The sequence below is a fragment of the Diachasma alloeum genome, unplaced genomic scaffold, assembly GCF_001412515.2.
Source record: "Diachasma alloeum isolate Michigan unplaced genomic scaffold, Dall2.0 Dall_scaffold_00192, whole genome shotgun sequence".
Taxonomy (NCBI): Eukaryota; Metazoa; Arthropoda; class Insecta; order Hymenoptera; family Braconidae; genus Diachasma; species Diachasma alloeum.
The window spans coordinates 1,081,739-1,093,710 of record NW_021680357.1 but is presented as its reverse complement, the minus strand read 5'-3'; the positions used below and the strand labels follow the sequence as shown (position 1 = coordinate 1,093,710).

The 11,972-nt window shown below is 36.4% G+C and overlaps 3 protein-coding genes across 3 annotated transcripts in view; all 3 read right to left on the bottom strand.

Annotated features, from left to right (window-relative positions):
- Nucleotides 1-2,666: 2,666 nt before the first annotated feature.
- On the bottom strand, nucleotides 2,667-5,924 carry LOC107048392 (chymotrypsinogen A). Its single transcript, XM_029126798.1, has 3 exons — nucleotides 5,891-5,924; nucleotides 4,336-4,671; nucleotides 2,667-3,094 (listed from the first exon to the last, which is right to left on the bottom strand). Exons 1-3 carry the CDS (start codon nucleotides 5,922-5,924, stop codon nucleotides 2,667-2,669), a joined length of 798 nt encoding a protein of 265 aa, XP_028982631.1.
- An 854-nt stretch (nucleotides 5,925-6,778) lies between these two features.
- Nucleotides 6,779-7,973, bottom strand: LOC114841707 (chymotrypsinogen A-like). The gene is made up of 2 exons (XM_029126801.1): nucleotides 7,676-7,973; nucleotides 6,779-7,328 (listed from the first exon to the last, which is right to left on the bottom strand). The coding sequence occupies exons 1-2, from the start codon at nucleotides 7,956-7,958 to the stop codon at nucleotides 6,937-6,939; spliced, it is 675 nt and encodes a 224-aa protein (XP_028982634.1). The 5' UTR covers nucleotides 7,959-7,973; the 3' UTR covers nucleotides 6,779-6,936.
- Nucleotides 7,974-11,105: 3,132 nt separating this feature from the next.
- LOC107048391 (chymotrypsin B) overlaps nucleotides 11,106-11,972 on the bottom strand; it is a 19,517-nt gene continuing 18,650 nt past the window's right edge. The window contains exons 3-4 of the mRNA XM_029126797.1: nucleotides 11,327-11,644; nucleotides 11,106-11,134 (exon numbers count right to left, since the gene is read on the bottom strand). Of these exons, the coding sequence (XP_028982630.1) occupies nucleotides 11,106-11,134; nucleotides 11,327-11,644 (347 nt within the window). The remainder of the gene's footprint in view (nucleotides 11,135-11,326; nucleotides 11,645-11,972) is intronic.

The window sequence follows — 11,972 nt, the reverse complement described above, 5'->3', positions numbered from 1 at the left end:
AAAAAAGTACTAACTAGCAAATGTTTTTTATTAGCTCGCAATTTTCTTCAAAACTACTTCAATGAGGAAAAAAATAAAAATTTGGAATATCTATACATGAGGGGCTAATTGATCGGATCTTACCTACCGCCCGCAATTTTTGTGCGAGCGCGGTGTTCCTAAGCGGTCACCCATCCAAGTACTAACCCAGCTCAACGCTGCTTAGCTTGGATGTCCGCCGGAGCAACACCTCATCCACCTAACCATTGCAGTCGGTTTTCTGATAATAATTAAATAACTTTCGCCAACGCGATTATCACTTTAGATAGTCATTCTGTGGTCCGAGAAAGACATTCCATGGTGTTAATTATCAGTATAACCGTTTCAACAAACATATGTCCGTTTTGCCCCACCCTCCCCTACCATTTTTGTTTCATAATTACTCAATGACTCACGAAATTTCATGATCGTGTAATCATTTTCCTGCGTTTGGTCTAAAACTCATCAGAAATTCACAAAACTTTAGAAAAAATTCAGGAAAATGATTGCACTATCATGAAACTTCGTGAGTCAGTCAATAATAATAAAACTCAAAAACGGTTTATTATTTCGCGTCAATCCGATCAATAATTTGCCAGAAAAATGAAAGAAAAACGTGAATTTTGGTCGAAAGTAGTAGAATTGAGGATTTAGTACGTCCTTAATTCTCCCATTCCATAATTCGCACTCATTCCCCTCGAGGCCTGCTTCTCCTCAAAATCCTCCCCCCACTCCACATTTACCGTTTATCCTTCTCAGTGACGTCATGCGCTGCGGAGTGCGTAGTGGGTCACAGAAGGTTAAGTTCCTTCCCTCCCACTGCCGCAATCCTCCCCATTATTCCCTTCTCTACCCCCCCCCTGAACTGGCGGAGTGGGGGTCTCGCCTTTACTCACATTTCACATGAAATGGCTTCAAGGACACCCCCCGAGCTGTGGGAATTAAGGAGAGTCTACTGTATTTCAGTGTTCGTTTATACAACAAAAATCGTTTTTTCATTTTCTTACATAGAATACTATGAAATCAGCAGCGGAAGTAGCGGTAACAGGAGATAAGTACATTCAAAAAAAAAAAAAAATGTTTGTGAATCACAATGAAATATTAATTTTCAAATGGCAATAATATTATTATATAATAATATTATTAAACAGACATCATCTTTAGAGACATTATTATGATATTATTACTAATTTCGAAGAAAATGCACTTATCTCCTTGTACCACTTCGCTACTGAAATATACTCTTATTATTATTTTTCAAGGATTTGAAACAGAGATATAAACCTATTAGAGAGATAGAGCTAATAATTCATTCTCAATGGCATCAGGGCCAGAATCGGGAGCGTCTTCTGAATTTTTGAACCTCCTCATTTTCTTTTTATATGGAGAAATAAATTTATCGCTTTAATATTATTTATATATTTTTTAAGTAATAATTGTTTATTTGCAGAAAAGTATACAGATGTATATATAAATTTATATATTTAATTATTTATTCAGTTATCTGAAAAGGTCGTAAATATATTTTTACGCATAGTACGTTGATGTACTTTCGTAATGTTGCGATTGTTGTGAAACTCGTTTCAGTGACGTCGATTTTTTAATGAGCTTGATAAGAAAGAAAAGAAATATTCTTGGGATTTCTCATATTTTTCACCAGTATTTATTTTTAACAATTTCCTTATGCGCGCGGTTATCTCTTCGATTTGTTAGTCTGATTCACAAGAACAGTTCTCAAAATGATGAACAGAAAAAAAATAAAAAAATTTAAATAAGTAATGAAAATGGAGAAATGAACAGGAGTCAATTGTTCCTTTTTTCATAACTTCGTCATTAGTTCAATAGTTGTTTACATTTTTTATACTTTAGCTTATTTATATTTTAGCATATTACTGGACTCTTAAAAATTCTGAAGAAATTAGAGCTAGTTCAATGCCTTTATTAAGCGCTGGCGCTGTCCCTTTTTTCTCGGAAAATGTGTTTAGCTAGAAAAAAGAAAGGAAACGTCTAATGGACAGAAAAGTGGCGCCGCGCTGTCCGGTGCGAGTGAGTCCTTGTCGACCGCACGAGCGACAGTGTTGCTACATTCACTGCCAGGCTTGAAATGCGCACGTAGCGGTAAGCGCCAACGTGGCAACAGCTTGGTTTAACCCAGCGGCGCCGCACTAACCGTGCGACGGATGACGGACCGAGCGCGAGTGATTGAGGATTAATATAACCCTCAAATATAATGTATATGTGTACGTATGTACGGTAAATATAATATTAGGCTAAAATACACGTATGAGAAAATTTAATAGAAAAACCTAGCAAATTCGCTGGACAATTCTTTTGGATTTCTGTTGAAATTCTATTAGTTTTTGGTCGCTTCTATTAGAATGTTCAATAGAAAATATTCTGTAGGAAAAGTCATTAAAATCCTATTTTTCTATACAACTTATTCTGATGAGATATTTTCCGTACAATTTCTTCTGCTCAAATTTTCAAAAATTTTTTGTTTCATTTTCTTGATGACAGGTGCAGAAAAATAGAAAAGAAAAAACTTGGGAAATTTGAGCCAAAGAAATCCATTAGAATTGTCTAGCGAATTCGCTAGGTTTTTCTATTAAATTTTTTCGTGCGTGTAACAGTACACATCAGTCAGTACCTTATTTGGTAATATAATAGCGAAGTGATTGAGTTACTTCAGGTTTTCTTCTTGTAACTTGTCTTATCCACTTTATAAATGCGGAAACCCGTGTGAAAACACCGGGAGCTGAACTCGGGCAAAATTTATCGCCAAAACTGACAATACCAATTACGACTGGACCATCCTTGGTGCCAAGCATAAGAGGACCACCACTGTCTCCCTGGCACACATCACCTGACTCCCCTGGTTCAGTGCAAATCTGACTGCTGTGCACCTTCCACCTGCCAGAGCACTCTTCGTTGCTTATTATCGATAATTCGCCCCACTTCAACTTTGGCACTGAGTCTTTTGATCCGGTATAACCCCAGCCAGCAATTAATGCCGTTTTTCCAACCAATGAGTGACCCTGATAGCTACGCCCTGCTAATGCGATTTGTTGGATATTCCCTGGAAGAATGCCGATGTTTAATGTTTGGAAAATCTTAAGTGGCTGTATCTCTGACACAGGAGTTAGATTTAACCCTAGTCTGGTCACCAGACGCGACCCTGCCACTTGGTCACCTCCGCGGGAATCCGCTGCCGTTTAGGCTTTAGCGTTGCCGAATTTATTATACACTGCTCGGGCGCGTTGAGCGAGTTTCCGGCAACGTCGCGTCGTGGGCAATTTCATTTAACATGGGAAAAAATAATTCATCTGTCCGAAATATTTTGTTTTCTTCAGGAATTTTGGAAAATCTGTTGTTCGAAAAACTAGTATAATTTTTTAGACACTTCAATTGACAAGGTCGAATTTTTTCCAATTTTTCCGGTTAGCCAGTCAATTGTAATTAAAGAAAAACGACGCGCGGCAGGGTTTCCATCATAAGGTGACCGATAGGGTTAACGTGGACACGTCTAGGTTGTTATTCGAGTGCGGGTTCGTTGACGAATGTTCTAGAAAATTCAAGATTTTTTTTAATTTTCCGGAAAATTGTCTCGATTTTTTTTTCCAGAAAAGTGGAGAATTTTTCCGAAATTTTCTGTGAAGCCTGAAAATTTCCTCGAAAATTGGAAGGCTTTCCCGAAATTTTTATAAAATCAGAGAATTTTGTCAAATTTTCTAGAAAACCGGAGAATGTTTCCGATTTTCCTTGAAAACCAGAAAACTTTCCCGAGTTATCTGTGAAACCAGAGAATTCCCTCCAATTTTTTCGAAAACCAGAGGACTTTCTCGAATTGTTTATAAAACCGAAGAATTTCTTCGAATTATCTGCAAAATTTTCTCGATTTGTCTAGAACACCGGAGAGTTCTCAAATTTTTCATAAAACCTGGAAATGTCCCTGAATTTTCTGTAAAACCGGAGAATTTTCTGGAAAAATCTATAAGTTTCTAGAATTCCGACAGATAGCACTGGAAATTAAAGAGGTATCCACGTCAAAAAGGCACTTTCTATAGAGAATTCTATAGAAAGGGTGAGTAGAAAATTCTATAAATACGAAAATTCTATTAAAGTCTATATGAAAAAGTAAATAAAAAATATCCCTATAGAAATTTCTATAGATGGGATAGTTCCACTAGTAAATCATACGAGAAAGGTTGCATAAATAAATCTATTGAAAATATTGCTACAGCTAATTATATCGAAGGTATTTATAGAAAATTCTATAGACATCATTAGGGGTCGCCGATATGTTTGATTAAAACCTACTTCCAAAATGAATTTCTCTCGGCATGTAGAGTAATCCAATATCAATCTCATACTCCTTATACTGCGGATGGAGCACACTTTTTCTCGTTATCATCGAGGTCCCTGGTCCTTGGTAGTTGGCACCAACGATGTTTCTGCTATCAATGTCTCCAAAAACTACAAGGTACTTTTGTGGGTCTTTAACTATACAATGACCAGCGGTGAGTACCCATCTCTCTGATATTATACTTCCACCACAGATTATATGATGCGCATTCGTCAATAATTGATGTACCATAGCCATCCATGGAAATTGTCCAGGTTTCGCATAGTGACCGTCGACGATTGGTGTGAATTCTGGAAATAGGACAATGATTAGCTCAAGATATGGTATCAATATAGCGATATTCCAAGGGCAAGGATATTTCGTGGAATTTTTTTATTTTCTTTCTCGATTATTTGTGTCAAATTATGTCTAAATTCATGATAAAATTTACAAATGATCTGATTCTATACATTTACAATGAGTTGTTGAAAAAGCGACTGAATATTTTCATTCGGAATGAAACAAGTGGACAACTGAATTTTTTAAATAAATAAGTATAGTTATTGTTGCTTGTAAATTAGCAATTCGCTTCCGAATGTATTCTCTTTTGTAAATTCTTATTTCACTATTCGCTTCTTCTATTTTTGCAGGGCATAGTACTATCATCAATTGAAATGTCATTAAAATTTAGCGTATTATATTGTCCTGTGAAATAATTCTGCATTCAGAGCCACTCACGAAAAAAACCACATACAGACACCATCTAAAAATCGCGTAATTGAACTTTTTAGACCTCATTTAGTGACAAATAGAAAAAATTCAAAAAATATGAAACTTAAATTTGAACGATTACAAAGCTTCCATCCGGATGCAAAAGAAGGAATACAAATACAAAAATTTCAAATAAGAATGCACCTTACCAGACTTGTTATTCTTTAATTCGGCCGGAGGTATTGGTGAAGACATCACACAGACACTCAGATACGAGATACAAATTCCAAAAGTCGCGATTCTACGGATTATTCTCTGAAGTTCCATGATTCAATTCCGTGGAAATTTGTGCAGGAGTACTCCTCAGCGCTTCGATACATGCATTGAGGTCTCCGCCCTTTGGGCTCTCCAATTTGTACCTTAATGAGGGCCAAAATTTTCCCTCATTAGCGTAAAATGGGTGATTATCTGCGACGTGGGGGGCCAGCATTAAAGGACAAATGCTTAATGGACGACAATGCAATTGCCTTGTTTGCCTGCTGACATTCCTTCACTTGAATTTTTCGAGTTCTTTGGTGGATTTCTCTAATTAAAGAAAAAAACAAGGAGGGGTTCCAGCTTATCCAACACAAACTAGTGACCGGTACTTTATGCGTTACAATGGGACTGCTATAACTGATCACCTTCGTAAGTGCACCACGTCCCACCGCACGAGGGGAAACGTTCCCCCACCATTGCAATTCCCCTCACTGATTGTTCCCTCTCCACTCTCTTTCGCTCTTTTCCAATGCGCGCGGACGTCAGGCGCAGGCCACTTACCGGCTCGTTCCCCCACCATTGCCTCCGCACGCATCTCTTTCTGACTCAGCGCTCTCGCTCTCTCGCCGCGAAGAAGGGTCCGTTTGTAAATGCAAATTCCGAGAACCCAAAATACCGAAGTAATGCAATATGTTTCACTATATTAAGGTGAAACGGAACCCCTGCGTTTCTATGAACTTTTAGAATTGTGTTTTCTCCTGCAATTATTATTTTTAATTTATGGAACTATTTCATTGAATCAACAATGCAACGATTGAGTCGATAAAGTAATTTCATAGATATAAAGTAATAATTGTAGAAGAGAACACAATTCTAATAATTCATATAGACCAGGGGTTCTCTTTTCCCTTAAGAGAACTTGATAGGTGGTAACATCGAGACGAATATTTAGAAAAAAAATAGAAATCCAATGAATAGAAAAGCCCAGTGGCACTCGACACGAAATATACTATTTCGTTCAATTTTTTTTCTCTTGAAATCGTAAGTTCAAGGGTACTATGTACTACTTTGATGTAAGAACGTATAAGCATGGGGTCTTGGCTGCTCTATTCCTGTGGTCCTTTCTTGTTACATCCGTCAGTTTAATAATTTCTAATGGATATAATAAAATAAAATCAAATAAAAATTCGCGTAAGCACATTTTCATTGTGAAGATATCAATTTCTCTCAATGAGGTGACTAAGTTCTTAAAGGAGCCATCAGGTATTGATAAAGAATCCCAAAAAGAAAATATAAAAAAAAAGCATTGATTACGTATATTCGAATTTAATCGATGGGCCTTTGGTGTTGGAAACGAGGAATGGTAATAAAGAAATAAAAGGGAATAAATTTTTTCAATTTTCATTTTCATTTTTTCATAATTTTGTGATTATTTCAATACTTGCTCACATGTTCTTCGTTTTTTTAAGTAAATGTAAAATAGGATTATAATGATAGTATTATAGATACGCTAGACAGTACCTATTAAATAAATAAATGACAGTATCACTAAATAAATAAATGGATAAATTTCTGGATAATATTAGAACGAGACGTGGTCCTGGGATTCAAAACTGTTGCGATGTCACTCGTTGTATCCATCCTATGAATGAGGAAACCCGTGTGAAAACACCGGGTATCGAGCTCGGACATCTGTTATCACCGAAACTGACAATACCAATTTGCATTGAGCCGCGGTCGGTTCCAATCACAAGCGGGCCACCACTGTCTCCTACGCATGCATCAGTTCCAGTCATCGGTGCAGTGCAAATATGATTTGCATTCGCTTGATACCAGTAGCGTGAGCACTGATTTTGGCTTAATATTGGCACTTTGCCCCATTTCAAGTCTTCTGATAAGGAATATCCGGTGAGGCCCCACCCAACAATTAGTACCCGTTTTCCAACAAATGTGTCACCCGCATAACTCGGCCCTGCTAGTCCGATTAAGTTGATATTTTCTGAAAGAATATCGGCATTTCAACCATTTTCCATCCCTAAATTGCGTGAGAAAAATTTGAACAAATTCATGAATATTTAGCGTTATTGAAATTACGTTTTGTTTGTTTTAATTTTTGAGGCATAATAAGTCGGAAAGTTTCTGTAAGATTTTACATCTTCGGGAAAAATGACGTGACAATTTCGTACGTTGTTCGGTGATGAACCCGAGAATTCACTGAACGTTTCAGATTTCTTCTCTTCCATTGCTATAAAAATTGCCGGAAAACTATTCCCCACTGCGGATTACGTGAATTGTTCCGTAATTTTTACTGAATATTTCTCTCCGTGCATTTCATTAAAAACTTACGTCCAAATTTAATTTCTTGTGGCATGTATAGTAATGCAATATCGTTGTTAGTCAAATGGTACTGTGGATGGAGCACTACTTTTGTCGTTATCATCGCGACCCCTTGGCCTAGGTACCTCTCGCCCCTGATTTTTCTCTTGTCAGTCTCTCCAACAACCACGAGGTATCTTCGTGGGCCGCCAACAACACAATGGCCAGCAGTGAGTACCCATCTCTCTGATATTATACTTCCACCGCAGTTGCCGAACTGGCCTGCCCAATATAGGTGATATACCACAGCCATCCATGGAAATTGTCCAGGTTTCGCATATTGACCGCCGACGATTGGTGTAAACTCTGAGGAACCGGAAATGATCAGCTCAATAAGATAGGGTGCCAATATGATGACATTACAAGAGCAAGCATATTTCATGGAATTTTTTTATTTTTTCTTCGTTAAATTACGTCGAATTATAGCCAAATTCAGCGAAGCGGCACGGAAAGAAATATTCAAGAAAAATTACGGAACATTTCACGTAATCCGCAGGCGAGAATCGTTTTCAGTGAATTTCTATAGGAATATAAGAAAATAAATCTGAAACGTTCAGTAAATTTTCGGGTCTGTCACCGAAAAAATACGAAAAAGTCACGTAATTTTTCTGGAAGGAACGTGTTGTTAAAATCTCCCCCTAACGGTGACTCATGGCTAGCCGTGAGGCGTCGGACGGATGAGTAATTTTTACGGAACAGATCGTAGAATTTACGTGATGATTGACACTTTTTATTGAATTTTACTTCGCTCCCAGATTACGTTTCGAAACGTAATTTTTACGTATTTTTTCTGGTAATTTTTATTGAATATTTCTCCCCGTGGGTAATATACACTGACAAAAAAATTTCTAATATCTGAAACATATTTTCTTGAGAGAAGTAAATTATTTTCAACGGCTCAAATCTCAGAATATGTGCGCTTCACGGAACTCGAATAAATTTTCATTCATCACTATCGTTCCGCGTTACGTCATGAATATTTTACATATTGCAATATTGGAAGTGCATAACGAAAAAATCATGAAAACAAGAAAGACTAGAAGATTGACGATTCTTCTGCGTGATTTAAGTAAATTCATTTGCGACAAAATCATACGTGAGTACAAGAATATTTTAAAGCATGAGGCCTTTCTCGGGTGATGTAAGTTGAGATGCCTGAGGGAATTAAGCAATTGAAGAAAATTTACTTGTCTCAAGACAATATGTTTTAGATATTAGAAATGTTTTTTCTCAGTGTAGTTTTTGACACTTTTTCGGGCTAGTTTACATGAATGGTGCAATTTTTTATTTAAAAAATAACGAAATTAGCTGTGCAACAGTTGAATTTTAATAAACTAATGTGTAATTCTTATTTACACATTTTCCCAAAAATGTTGAAAAAAACCTCTAGCTCAAAAATTGCAGGTCCTGAACTATTTTTAACATTTTAAGCGTCTGCGAGACAATCGATCAATAAACAATTAATTTTTTTGTACTAATTGTCCTTTTTTAGACATATATAGTCGATCTTCAATGTATGAGAAATCACATGCCAACAGCCCGCGACTTTTAAAACTCCCTCAAGGGCAGACTACTGAGTTTTAAAAGTTGTGGGTTATTGGAGTGAGACTTTTCAACCGTTGAAGATCGATTATATAGATCTGAAAACAAATAATTAGTGCAAAAAAAATCTTGTTTATTGTTCATTTGCCCGAAAACGCTTAAAATGTTAAAAATAGTCCAGGGCCTCCAATGTTTGAGCTACAAAAGATTTTTTTTTTTCAACATTTTCGGAAAAATGTGTGAGACAACAATTACGAGTCAGTTTTTTGGAATTCGAATCCTATACAGCTGATTTCGGTTTTTATCATATAAAAAAATTCACTATTTATGTAAAAAAATAGAAAAACAGAAAATTTAGGCATGTAAGAGGCGAATTAAAAAAAAACTAGCTCGTAATTACTAGCTCGTAATTACTAGCCCGAAAATTTTGAAAACAAAAAATCCTTCGTGGCTCAAAAATTGAAGGCCCCGGCCTGTTTTTGGCATTTTAAGCGTTTTCGGGCAAACGAACAACAACAAAAATTTTTTTTGCACCAATTATTCGTTTTCAGATCTATATAATCGATCTTCAACGTATGAAAAGTCATTCCAATAACCCATACGACTTTGAAAATTCATAGTAGTCTCCCCTTAAAACGCACAAGAAAAAATATCACTACGAATATTTCAGCCCAATTTCAAATACGATGTGCAACACATATGCGTATAGAAGAGTGCAACTTACCAGTCTCGTTAGATGGTAATTTGGTCGGAGGTGTTGTTGAAGATGTCGCGCAGACACTCAGATACAAGATAGAAATTCCAATTATTGTGTTTATGCGGATTATTCTTTGAAATTCCATGATTCAATTTTTCAGAAATTCATGCCGTAGTTCTCTCCAGCCCTTCGATTCACAAATTGAAGAACATTTGGGAGCTCCCGTTTATAAATGGACGAGAGTCAAAACTGTGTCATCATTTGATGATCTTTGAAGGCCGATTAATATGATGACACTCATCGAGAAATTGGTTCATCATCAACGTAATGGATTCATTTTGGGCTTTTTCAATCCATTTTTTATCCATTAGACTATATTTTTGTCATTAGTGTTGTCACCTGTGTTCCGTCTTCGGGGAGTATTAAATTCAATTTATTAACCATTTATCAGAAATTTGAGAATAAGACCTAGTCATTAATTGAGTAAACCGTTGACCCTCACCTTCTTGGAAATTGACGGCGATTTGTTCTAATTTAATTTTAATTTAATTTTAGATAAAGATATATACATGAGAATACAATGACTGGATGGGCTCAGAATGGTGACTTCCATATACTATATGTTTCCGATCTTATTCATGAGTTTGGTTTCTTTAAGAAATTTCTCAATTTTCAGATAACAGTTGGCTCCATTTGAACAGTCTTCAAAATTGTCTGCTAGTCCCACCTCTGTTCGGATTCTATCATACTTGATTCTATCATACAAATTGTTTACGTATAGTATACTCTATTTTTTTTTCATTTATAATATTGCGATTATTGTGGAACTCGTTGAAATTACGTCGACTTTTTTACGAGCTAATGAGAGAGAAAGAAGATGTTCTGGGAATTCCCCCTATCACTCATTACTATCTATTTTTACCACTTTCCTTATGCCCGCGATTATCTCATCGACTTATTGACTCACAGCCGTATTTTTCCAAACGAGTAACAGAAAACAATAAAAAATGGAAACGACTAATAAAAATAAATAAACAGAAAGGATTCAACTGTTTAAATTTCTTTATTTACATTTGTTCATAACTTGGCAATTGTGTCAATACATATTTACATTTTTTCGTCAGTCGGTAATTGTTTCCACACTTATTTACATTTTTCTTGTCAAGTGAATCTAAAATTATTGAGTAATACTAAAATTATCAAGTAAAATTAAAATTATAAAATTAAATCTAAAAGTATACGTCAGTCATTAGTTCATTGGGTAAATTTCTGGGTAATGTGAGACGCGAGGTGTGGTCCAGGGACTCAAAACATCTCATTTGTGACTTCTTGTATCCATCGTACGTACGAGGAAACCCGTGTGAAAACAACGGGTTTTGTACCCGAACAAGAGTCGCCACTAAAACTGACGATACCAATTAGCATCGGGCCGCTGTCGGTTCCAAGCGCAAGAGGACCACCACTGTCTCCCCCGCATGAAATAGCTGGCGCCCTTGCTGCAGTGCAAATAGTTTTTTTGCCCACTTGCCGCCAGTAGCCGGAGCACTCCCGGTTGCTGATTATTGGTACTGCGCCCCATTTCAAGTCCTGTATTGCGCTGTCTGCTGCGATGTTACCCCAGCCGGTAATTATTCCCGTTTTTCCAACAAGTGTTGTACCCGCATTCCATCTCCGTGGTAGCTCGATTGGTTTGATATTGTCTGGAAGAACATCAATTTTTCACGTTAAAAAAAATATTATGAGAAAAGGTGATATAGAAAAGTTCATAGAAAAGGTTTCTATAAAAAATTCTATAGCTTGCGCAGACAAATTTTATAGATGGTATATAGATGATGTGGAAAATTCTATAGAGTGAGTCCCACAGAAAATGTTATGAAAAAGGTTTATAGAAAAACCTATAGCAAATGTGCCTATATAAATTTCTATAGAGGGTATAGAAAAATTCTATAGATGGCATATAGATGGAGTGGAAAATTCTGTAGAGAGTGAGTACCACAGAAAATGTTATGAAAAAGGTTTGTAGAAAAA